Source organism: Corvus brachyrhynchos, unplaced genomic scaffold (assembly GCF_000691975.1).
Source record: "Corvus brachyrhynchos isolate BGI_N302 unplaced genomic scaffold, ASM69197v1 scaffold91, whole genome shotgun sequence".
NCBI lineage: Eukaryota > Metazoa > Chordata > Aves > Passeriformes > Corvidae > Corvus > Corvus brachyrhynchos.
In genome coordinates, this window is record NW_008236442.1 from 4642675 (window position 1) to 4654516 (window position 11842).

The following is an 11842-nucleotide window of genomic DNA, read 5'->3' on the forward strand; positions in this document are numbered from 1 at the left end:
CGGCCCCTGCCCTCGGGAATTCCCTGCCCGCTGTGTCCGTGCCAGCCCCACGCGTGACCCGCCCGCCCCGCGGGCCCCCTCGGCGGTGTCTCTTTGGTGCCGGTGCGTCGGGCACTTCCCTCTCCCAGATGTTCTTCCCCCACGATTGACCGGTGATGAGAGACCCTTGTGCGAACTGCCGGGGTTCACAAGAACAGACTTTCCCCTGCGTCTTTCCACCGGCAGCGTAGTTGCCAGAGATGCCACGAAAGCGCGTGGAGGTTTTCCTTGTGCCCGAGCGGGGGGTTCCCTCCTCTGCGTGAGCAGCTTCTGAAATAGCGGCTTTTCCATTAGTTCTGGCCTCGTTTCGGAGTCTGACGTGGGCAGTGTGGTACTCGCTGTCCGGAATGAGAGCTGCTGTCACCTCGGGAGCTGCACTTTGCGGGTTTTCCAGGGAAAAGGGAGGGCGGCTGGTTATTGCCGTGTGCTGCCTCTGGGTTCCAAACTGTAGAGGCACTGGCAGATTTTAAGCTTTCGAGCTTTTTGTTTTGAATGTTTTTTATATGTAAATTAATTTAGCAGAACTTTAAAGGAGTTTTAAATCGTGGTGTGTTGTGTTTCCTCTCCCAGCACCTTACAGGCAGGGTATTTTTTAAAAAACTAATTGAGAAAGGGCAGCTTTCGGTGGGTGGAGGACTTGTTTTCCCCTTTGCATTCCAATTATATTATGGTCAGTGTGACCTCATATATCTAATTAACTTGGTATGTCTTTGTGTCTCTGATTCATGATTTCACAGAGATGTTCTGAATGAAAGACTATTCCTGTTTTTTGAGCTCTTATTCCTTAACTTATTAAAGCAGTTGGTTTCTCCCCAGCATTGTTGCCCTACTGAATGCAGGAGATGTTTTCTGGGGCTGAGAGTGGGCCACGGACAGAATTCAAATGCCGGTATTAAAGCAGGATTATTTCCACTAGCAACTGTACCTCCTGAAGTCATTTTTCTTTAAGGCATATCTTTGTGATTATCATGGAAAACAAGAAGAACACTGAAGGAGGGAGTCTGGAAAGTATGGAACTGCCAGAGAGTGTAAACAACCATTCCATTTCAATGAGCTTTTCAGTGGCATCTTGTTTCACAATTTGACGTTATCTAACTTTTTGATTATTTGTTGACTTTGCAAGTACTTTTCACAAGGTCTACAACACAACAGCAAAAAAGGAGGAATTCAGTATTCAAACCATGCATGTTCTTCAAAATTTTGGGTTTTTGTGGGGTTTGGTGGTTATTTTTTTCCCCTCATGATCCTGCGCCATTGGCCCCAGCCGGAATTTCTATAACTGAGGAGCACCAATCTGCGGGAAAACCCCAGCAGGAATTTATATAACTGAGAAGCACAATTCTGTGGGTCCTGTTCAGCCACTTGCTGAAAGATTCTCCATTGTGTTAGTTAGTACTAAAATTTGCTCAGGTGAGGGTATCCATTAAAAATGAATTTTTGTGGGGGGTGTGACATAAGTGTTTCAAGTGGAGGTGATGCTTGCCTGCTTGGAAAGGTGTCAGGTGGTGGGATCTGCTGGCCTTAAAAAGCCTGATCCAAGCTAAACTGAAAGCCGGGGGAGGGGGGGGGCTTGAATTTGGATTGTAAGAAACAGGTCATGATTATAATTTTAATTCTTCCTTATGAGCAAAGGAACATTATTTTTTAATTTGATGTGAGAAATCCCACCTTGTCTAGCAGATTCCTTCATGATAATAACAAATCTGATCAGGACCGTGTAAGATCTTGTGATGTGATCACAGTGTACATGCTTATATGAGACTGCATGATTGATCAACAGAAACTTAGTGAAGTTCTGTCTGCGTTAATGTAAAACGTTTGAGTTCAGTGTTGCCAAGTTGGTTTGTGTAGTTGGATCAGAGGATGCAAGTTTTGGGCTCAGCTCAGAAACAAAGGTGTTACTTAGGATTTGTGTTTGCTTCATGAGAATCAGCATCTTGCAGGGAAGATGTATTTTAACTGGGATTTGTAATACTGCTTTCTGTAGTCACAAAAGAACAGAAGACATCAGGTTTTAAGAAGTGCAGAAGTCTTGTATAGCATAAGTAGCTGTACATGATAAAAGCTTAGTGTAGGCACACATCATTAGCTGGCTGGTGCTTCACAAATGTTAGCAATGACATTCATGTGTCCTGCTTTGGTCATTAGATAATTTTGACAAATCTAAGTAAGTTTCTGGTTAGCTTTGAAAACTTGATTTTTCATGGTGGTTTTAGTGCTCATTTCTCTTGGAAGTAGCAATTCCTATGCCTTCAGTAAGACTTTTTTTATATGAAGAATTTTAAATACATGCCAAACCAATGTGTGCGAAGTATCAAAAAGAAGCAGGATTGTTTTACGTTTGAAGGGCAGATGTGACCACGCTCTCTCTTAAACCAGCATGGCAATGCTGGGGAAGTGAACCTTTGCCAGCACATTTAGTTCCCTGAAAGTAACTTTTTCAAAGCAAAACATCCCTTGCATGGCAACCTGTCAAGATACTTTTTTCTTTCTGTGCAGCCTGTGTGCACACACATGCAAGCTTGGCTTGAGTTTGATAATAACATGCTGAAGCCCCAAGTATTTCATACTTGTTTCATAAAGAACCCACTTCATGAAAAGAGAGAGAAACATCCATTCTGGTTTTCAGTGGGTTTCCCTTTCTCTGAGTTGTAGAAGGTGGAAACTTCAGCCATTTTTGGATTGATGGCAGCTACAATTGGTTTTGTGCAATTGCTGCAAAGTGAGAAATGTTGATTTAAAAACATTTATATTTCAAAGTGTGCAAGGAAATGTGTTTAATACCATGGAGCCACTGTTGGGACATTGCCTCAGGGGTGGCTTTCAGGGAAGGAGCCTGTTCAGTGAATCACCAGTTTTGATACAATGCCTAAATCTACCCTTGTTTGTGCTGCAAAAGTAAATGAGATCATAATAGGAAGAAGGTTTCAAAAATTAACAACTATATTGCATTTTGGAAGTGTCTGCATGCATTATCTTTCTCTCAGGAATAAATTTGAAGGCTTGAATAGATTAGCAGGCTCAGTAATGCATTATTTTGAACGGATTTGGATTGATTTAGACAGGTTTTGGGTTAATTATGTTTGAGACACTTTGGCTGTGACTAATAAGAAAATTACATGTAATCTAAACTTTAAGACCTAGGAATGCACACTGTTGTGCTTGAGCACTCAGGCTGCTCCTGCTGTGTCAGTGCCTTTCTGAAAAAATTGTATGTAGTAAATAAAATACCAGTGAGCAACTGGATGGGAGTTGCTCTGTACTGTTGGAAGGTCTTTGCTATAAACATTTTATTGTGCTCCATCTTAGTGAGTTCTGTCTTCAGCCACTCCGTGGGGATGTGTTCTGCAAGTATTTTGTGATGCTTTCTGGAGTGCTTAATCTTCGTTTCTGTATTTGTTCTTGTCAAACACATTAAACTTTAGGGCCCAGGTCTCTGCATTGCTTTTGATGCATTTAAACATTTAATTTAGGTTATAAAATCCAACTACAGACTGTTCATAACAGACAAGTTGAACTATAAAGGAGTGAATGTAAATGTTAGGAAGAATTGACTAATGATAATAATTGCATTACTCTGTGGATCTATGGGCTTTTTAATGTCTTGGGAGTCTCTTGGGGTAAGAAATTCTTAGAACTGTGACAGCTGTTCCCATTTTACAGGTAGGACAACTTGGCTGTATCCTACACATCTTTGTCCTTTCATCCAGCTGTTGTTCCTCTCTGTCCCTTCTGTTCTCCTTGCCCTGTATGAGGTGCTTGTATGATCAGAGGAGGGAAGAAGAGCTGGGATGTTCTTTGCCATGATCTGCATGTCTGCCCTCCAAGCAGTTTGACTTTGCCTCTACACCTGCCCCTTCTCAGGCATCTGGATAATTGTTATTTTTTGAAGGCTAAGTTAAAATTGCAGTCAATGCATCCTGCTGTGGCACTTTTTTATCTCCCATTCAAGCTCACCTTTGTTTTCACAGTCCTCTAGGTTTCTTTAGCTACTTTTAAAAAAAACCAAAATGATGTGTCCCAAAATTCTTCTTTCAGTACCTCATTGCTACTTCTCTCAGTGGTTATTGCCCTCAGTGTCCCAGATTATGACTGATGTAGTTCAAATAGCTCCTTTTTCTGGGATTTTTATTCCAATTCAGGCCACTCCAGAGTTCTGAACCCCTGCACTGTTGGTAATTCCTCACCTCCAAGGCTCAGCTTTCTCTCCCACAGTGTCTATGTTGGATGTCTCTTGTTATCCCTACTCCCATGGGCCTTCCAGGCATTCTGCTTTCACCAAGGATTGCTTCTGCTGAGTCTGTCCGTTGGAAGTGCTGCCCACACATACTGGATTTTTCACTGCAAAACAGCTGTGTAATGCAGAGCTCACCATGGCTAAAACTGCCCCGGAAAGCTGAGTGCTTTGGTGTGGTGTTTTGAAATGTTGCAATAAAAGTGCAGGGTTTAGTCCCTCTCCCAGTGAATTCCATTGCCAGAAGCTACATCAAAGCAGCTCCCAGACTGTGTATGGCTTGATTTAGAGACTCAATTAAGGAGAAACATTAAACAGATAGGGAGAAGGGGGAAAAGGTGATCTGTGTGAGCAGCTAATTATTCACTTCCATAATTCAGCGATTTTTACACTAATAGGTTGGAAAGTAAATACCACTTCACATAGATGTAGTATTCCATTATTTATACACTGATGAAATTGGGGGTTAATTAAGACTAAAGCAGAAGACTTTAAGCGCTTAATGAAATATGTTGCTTTGTATAGTCAGTGAAGTGCCAGTGGCTGGTGCTCCTTTACACAGAGGTGGGTTACTCTGAAGGGTAGAATGCTGTTGTTAACACAGAGCAGCACTTCAATGTCTGGAAAAAAATAATAACAGCTTAAAACTGTTATTTTTCTCTTTATTTAGAACTTCTGTTTGTAGCATTAACTTCGGTGATGAATCGTGTGTGTGTAATTGTGTGTGCTGAGCAGGGGCTGGGGTTGATGTCCTCTGCTCAGAGGTATGTCCAGAACAAGCAGTGATCTATGGTTTGCCTTTTGAACTCTCCTGGAATGATTACTGTGCCTGGGATTTAGTTGCTTGGTCAGCTCCATCCCGTGTAATAGAGGCTAAGTGCCATCTGTGCTGGAATGTGGATACACCATGGTGGAAGCATTCCTGGAGAATGCAATTTTTACTTCCACACTAAACACAGAACCAAGAGAATATTTTCAAAAGGTCTTCAACTCCCCAGGAGAACCTGATTTTTCTGGCTAGCAGGGAGCTTCAGTGTGGCCTCTTACTGTGCTCCCTGTATCTGGCTGAAATGTACTTAAAGCTGACGCAGGTGGGTGCTAGGTGAAAATCCCACAGTTTGGCCCTTGGAATATAGTCTGATTCATCTGGGATGTGACTGTATTTGTTTTCAAAAATCTCTGTTTTAGCAAAATCTCATGGATTCCATGGGGTGAAATGGACAGCAGTCCTTTGAAACTCTGCCAGTGCCTTCAGGCCAGGATTAAGGCATGCATCTTTAATGGCAAAAAATTAATTAACTGTTAGAACAATTTACATATGGATGGAGTGGGGGGTTTTTTTTAAAGTATGGATGTCTTCTTCCATTACGGGCTTGGAAATGAAGTTGCTGGATGCCGTTGTGCCATCTGCATTGTGTTAGAAAGTTGGCTGGGTAGTTCTAACTCTGTTCTGGCTTCCTGACCTCTGGGCTGGGGAAAGAGCTGTCACTTGCACGGAGCAAGGTGGTGTCTGGTTTGAGGTGCTGTGGAATTGGCTTCATCCGTGTCTGTAGTGCAGTGATTTTTGCAAACGCAGAAATGTAGGAATGACAAAATTTCTGAAAATAGCCTGTTTCTTTGTGCTGTGATTGTAACACTATTTATTGGTCCCGTTGACAAAAATTAGCATGCCGTTTGCATGTTTGTGGACATCTAACCAGAAAAAAACTCCTGATCCCTTGCAAAATGATGCTGAAGGAAAAAATCAACCACCCTGATGTCTGTTAATGTGGGATACTGTCTACCTCAGTAATTTTTATATGCCTATCTCTGAATTTTCAGGAAGCCTGGGGAGCAGAAACATCCAAAGGAGCCCCCATCCTTGCAGTGCATGCATCTGGCAGTGGTGGCATGTGGGGACCGGCTGGAGGAGACGCTGATCATGCTGAAATCAGCAGTTCTGTTCAGCAACAGGAGGCTCTGCTTCCACATCTTTGCCGAGGATTCCCTTAAGCCTGAATTTGAGAAGAAGGCGAGTTTCTTTGTCATTTGGTAAATAAATAAATGAGTTAGTGATAAGTTGTAAATTTTTGCGAAAAATTAAATTGAAATCAACGAGTAGCAGCTGAGAGTGTTGTTTACTGTACACAGTTACAAATTCCTTATGCATGCATTTTTTTACAAAAGCTGTATAACGTGTAGTGTCTAATTTCCTCCCACCATCTCTTTCAGTTAAAGGAGTGGCCTTCCTCATATACAAAGAAGTTTGAGTCCAACATTTACCCAATAACCTTCTCAGTAGGAAATGCTCAGGAATGGAAAAAGTTATTCAAACCATGTGCTGCCCAGCGTCTGTTTCTTCCGGTAAGGCACCTGGGTTTCTGAGTAGGTTGCTTCAGGAAAAGGTTAATTCCACAGAAAGGAAGCTTTGCTGGTGTAATACTAAAGCCATTTTCAGGCTGAAACATCTGCTTAAAGATATTTTAGTCTGTGCTTAAGACACTGTAAAAAAAACCACAGAAATCCAGCCTGGCTTTTTCCTGGCTAACAAAGGATGTGTGTTTCTGATTTGTCTTCAGTTCCTAGGGCTCTCCAGGCTCCAGAGAGAGTGTGAGAGCTCTCTCAGGGCAGATCTTTTGGGGTAGATGCTGCGTGCCTTTCGTAAATAACATTCTTTACAACATGTCCTCTTTACCCACCATCTTCCTTTCCATATGTTAGCCCTTAAACTGATGCTCTCAGCAACCCCTTTTCCATGAGTTCTATTTCTTTTTTCCAAGACTGTCAGAATTGCCCTTAAGGTAATAATTCCAGTGTGTTTGAAGTTGGATTTCATGCAAGAGCTTGGTGTATCCTGGGATCTTCAAGTTCACTGAAAAGTTGTATTATACTCAGTGTCATAAACTTGGAGAGAAGTGTTGATACCAGTTTTGCATATCAGAAGTTGAAAGAACATTTGCATAAAGCAATTTCTGTGGAACTGAGAACATCTATCAAAAATATCTTGTGGGTTGCTGTTGATTGGGGTGACTCCAGTGAAGTGACAAGCTGTTCACATAATCCAGATTTCTTCATCGCTGTTTTAGGAGAAGTGGGGGGGGGACGACAAAGAAATCTTTCCCCTCTCAGATGGAAGCAATCAGGAGACAGCTGCACGTCCAGATACGTAGCCTGTGAATACATATGTGAGAAAATATGTGCTGTCAGCAGTTCTGCTGATCTGTCATTTAGGGGTGGACTATCAACAGCACAAAGGCCAGATGGGCTGGAAGTAACTCCAACTTCAGCAGGGGTCCTCTCTCCCCTGAGTAAATATTTGTATCACCTGGAAAAGAATCCCTAAGTGTTAGCTTGTTCCATACAGAGTGCCAGGATGTACTGGGTAAACAGAAATCTCTGTTCTTCTGTGGTATTTTCTGTCATTTTGGAATACTAATCATAGGAATGATTTAGCTTTTATTTCTCATCACTGTTCTGATGACAGAAAGGGGATATGCATTCATGCTGATTCCTTCAGGCTGGACAGTGTTTTTATTGATTCCTTTTTGTCCCTCACGTTGCTGAAGTTCTCCAGCAACTTCCTTTAAGGAATATTACACTGTTGCACTCTGTGTTACAAAAATGAGAGGGCAGCTGGGACTGTAGGTGTTTCTTTCTCTAGGGGCAGTTGCAAAACGCTGTATGTGGTCAGGCTGAGGTTTATGGCTTTGTGTAGGAGGGGCTGTCCAAGAGGAGTTGCAGCTGACACGGTATAGTAAAGTTGTGGCTGATGTGGGTATAGTAAAGAAAACAAGCTGTAGTCATAGCTGAGGTGGTAAATGTCCCGTGGGTCCCCCGAGCTTTGGTGCTCAAGTTCACAGGCTGATAACCTTGGGCTGTTTCTGGGTAATTCCAGCCATTATTTTGGTTTTTTGGTGTTTGATAACTGGGTTCTGATATCCCATTTGAAGTGTCTGCACACATTGGGAGCAGAGGGTTCCAAGTGTTACTGTTTAGAGAACTAGTTTGACTTTTATTTTTAATAAATACCAGCAAAATATCAGTGTAATTTTTTTCTTATCTTTCCCCGTACTGAGCATTTTTCCCTGCAGCAGCATGAAATGTGCCTGGATTTAGGGAGGACCCCAGGAGAGCAGTAGTTGAGTTTATCAGCTGTTTAGCTCTCAGTTGTGCAAATTGTCTTGCTCCTGATAATGCTAAGCCCGAGTGGAATGTGAGTCTTTGATTCACAAGTGCCTCTCCTGCCAAAGAAATCTCCTCTGCAGCACCAGCAGGCGTGTGAAAGTGGACAGGAGGGTCTGAGGAATGTGTTCAGGGAAAATAGGGTAAGAACCTTTCAGTGGTTTTACCCACTGATGAAGGTAGAGCTGTGGGATGTGACCCTGTGGTTTGCAGTACTGAACTGTTCTGTCCTGGGCAACAGGTTGAGGTGCACATTTCCCAACTTGTTGAATCTACCCAGGATGCTGAAATATTAAGGAAGACTGTACAGCATCTTGCATTTTTTAGAGGCATTTTGAGACATCTGATCACATTTGCCACTTAGATGCAGGGGATGTAGATGGAGGCTCTGTGTAATCTCACAAGTCAATCTCCTGCTGCACTCTGCTGCAATAAAACCATCCAGGGCATTTGCAGAGACACCGGGAGGAAGATGTGGATCTTTTTGTGAATACAGAATGAAACTTTAACACTAAACTAGGAGGGCAGTGCTCTCAGCAGTCACTTAGAACTGGTTTGTACTCCTGGCATGGGTTTTAAGGCAGCAGGTGAGGGACGTCTTCTGGTCCCAGGGATGTTGGTCCCTTAGGGCTGGCTGCAGCTGTCTCTGTGCTGCTCTTCTGGAGCTACCAAAACAATCAGATAAAGTATCCTGAAATGCTTAATGGATTTTTGGATGAACATTTAGAGTCCTTCTGAAAACACTTAATCTACTTAAGAGCTTTTAAGATAGATTAGCAATATCCCTGTGTTACAGCTCTCCTCTTGAGGGATGCTCAAGTATCCAGCCCAGTGGGAATAGATGCCAGGGCCTTATCTAGACAAAAGTCTCTGCTGTAACTTGAGTTAATCTCTTACTACAATGAGGTTTAGTAACTCAACTTTGTGGTACTGTTACTCCGGCATCAAGCTTTGTGATTTGTCCCTAATTTTGGATAAAGCTGTGCTAAGCTGCCATATGAGCCCTCACAAACCCTTAGGTAGCCCAGCTTCACAGTACACCAGCGTGTGTTTACTCAGGAGTGTGTTATTCCTTGCCAACCTTGCTAACACAGAGAGAATCTATGGAGACAGAAGTTGTGAAATCAAATTACAGATAATTGAGTATTTAAGTGAAGTGCCAGGCTAAATATAGCCAGTTTTGTGCAGAACTTTTTGACAGATTTACTAAGAATACTCTGTATAGCTGCAAAAAAAAAAAAAAAAAAAAAAAAAAGGCAGATAAAGCTAAGAGTTATTCTCTGTCTGGAGATATGAGCTTAAACAGAGTCCTTCCTCTACTTTGAAAAACATTCTGGGTTTTTATATGAGGCAGTCTTTTCTGGAATTTGAGAACCAGCCTCTGATTCACATACCACACACTGACTTTGCTATCTAATTCCTCTCTTTAAAATTGCATCTACCGTAAATAAAAGATACGAGGTCACACTTTTAAGCTGTAAGTGCCTGTAGAACAAGGGGAAGACAAGCACAGCAAGCCGTGTTTCTGGCCATCCCTTTCCAAAATCCCAGGCTGTCAGGTGTGTCTGCATGACTTGTGTGAGTTCAGACCTCCAGACACAGCGTGGCAAAGCTCCTGCTCCAGCTCACTGCGTGTCGCTTTTAACCTGCGCTGCAGGTTCTGCTCTGTGAGGAACTCCTACAGCTGCAGTTGGTGAAATTAAATCCCCCCTATCCAAGGCACAGCCAGGAGAGATGTGAGCAATTCAAACTGACATCTGCAGGGTTTAAAGGAGTCTTAACATGTGAAAGAGAAAGTGTGAAGGGCTTAGAGGAGGTAACAGAGCTCTTTTTTTAGCCGGTTGGGTGTCACTGCAGGGCAACACCTTGGACACAGGAGAAGGAAGAATCTTTTGACCAGCAGAAAGGAGGGCATGTGAATCCTGAGAGGAGGAATACCAGGTAGGGTCAGGTGCTGGTAGGTTGCCATTGCACAAAGAACTGAAGTACCTGCTTGAATCTGTAGGAAAATTGTTACAGTCTGTGGACTTCCACAAACTTAAATTTACTTGTGCATTGAAGGCTGCTGAAAGAATGTTTTTCTGCAGGAAGAGGCAGTGGCCGGGCTGTCACTTATGCTTGGGGAGGATGACAAGGGTCTGTAGGTACCTGTTAAATTTCCCCCTGAACTGGGGTAAGTTTTTCCTGCTGGAAAATGCCTGAACTTGTCTCTCTACCAAGGCCCCCTTACACAAAAATCTTACATGGTCTGCAGTGTGCTGTGGTCTGCAGTCTGCTCTGCTTGTGTTCCAGAGTTACCTCCTGTCTCAGATAAAATTTTGGGTGATTTTTCTTTTTTTAATGTATTTTGCTTTTATGTGACTTCGTATAGCAGGCCCCTATGAATTAGGTAGTGCAGAGTAATTAATACACAATATCCAGGATATCCTTATACTGCAACCCTTTTCTCCTTTCAGGCTGTCTGTCTTCTATTGATTTGCTGTTACAGTAGCTGTCTTTTTTATTGGTTTGGTTTTTTAGTACTGGGCTTGAGGATACTTAACATCTGCAAATATTTACTCTGAGCTCTTAGTGTATTATTGAACTGTTTGTCACTCATTTATTGATACCTCCACATGCTGGTTTGTGGGTTTTTTTGTGGGAAAATGCTGTTTGCTATAATCTTCCATCCAGGCAGAGCGATCTGGATTGTGTTGAATGTGATTACTTGGAGTTTGTTGTAAGCATAACTTTTGTTTAAAATGCAGAGACAGTTCCTTCTCCTGCTTGCTTGCCCTGTTCTGTAGGAAGAACATGTAGTTATCCTGTCAGAAATACAGGTCAGGGATTTGTTAAACTTGACTAAATGTCAGTCTGAATCCCAAGGTGTTCAGTCAGGTGAAAAATCTCATTTAAGTCTTTACTCACGGATTTGGCATCTTAGTGGATTCCTGTTGAGCATGCTTAGAGGTGATATTTTTCACTCACTTGTTGAAAATCCTAATGTTCACTCTATTTCACAGGTAATCCTCAGTCCCAATACATTAGAATTTATGTAAAACCCAATTTCTTTGGTAGAATTTCCTGTAACCTGCATAAATAGGAGAGTTTGTCATTGCAGTTGGATGAGAGAGCGGTTGTTGTGTTCCACAACATGGTAAAAATCCAAAGCCTTTTGGATTTGCTTTTCAAAGAAAGAGAGAGAAACAAATAGGGGTTTTGGCTGAAACCAAAGTAAGAAAATTTCAGTCCTTCGGGAAATTTTGGACAGTTCTAGCAATTAATGAAGAAGAGCAGCAAGAATGCAGTTGGAACTGGTGGTCATCTGTAGGTAATGATCTTTATTGCTTTAGACAGATTTGAAGCACCAGATCATTTGTCCCACCATGGGATACTAATGAACGAGTGTGTAAGGATTTGGTCAACCAC

At 42.3% G+C, this 11842-nt stretch overlaps 1 protein-coding gene across 5 annotated transcripts in view; it reads left to right on the forward strand.

The window, feature by feature from the left end:
• GXYLT2 (glucoside xylosyltransferase 2) overlaps positions 1–11842 on the forward strand; it is a 23514-nt gene that overhangs the window by 3358 nt on the left and 8314 nt on the right. For all 5 annotated transcript variants that reach the window (XM_008643616.2, XM_017747238.1, XM_017747240.1 and 2 more), the window contains 2 exons: positions 6095–6284; positions 6485–6616. In XM_008643616.2, the coding sequence (XP_008641838.1) occupies positions 6144–6284; positions 6485–6616 (273 nt within the window). In that variant the 5' untranslated portion in view covers positions 6095–6143. The remainder of the gene's footprint in view (positions 1–6094; positions 6285–6484; positions 6617–11842) is intronic.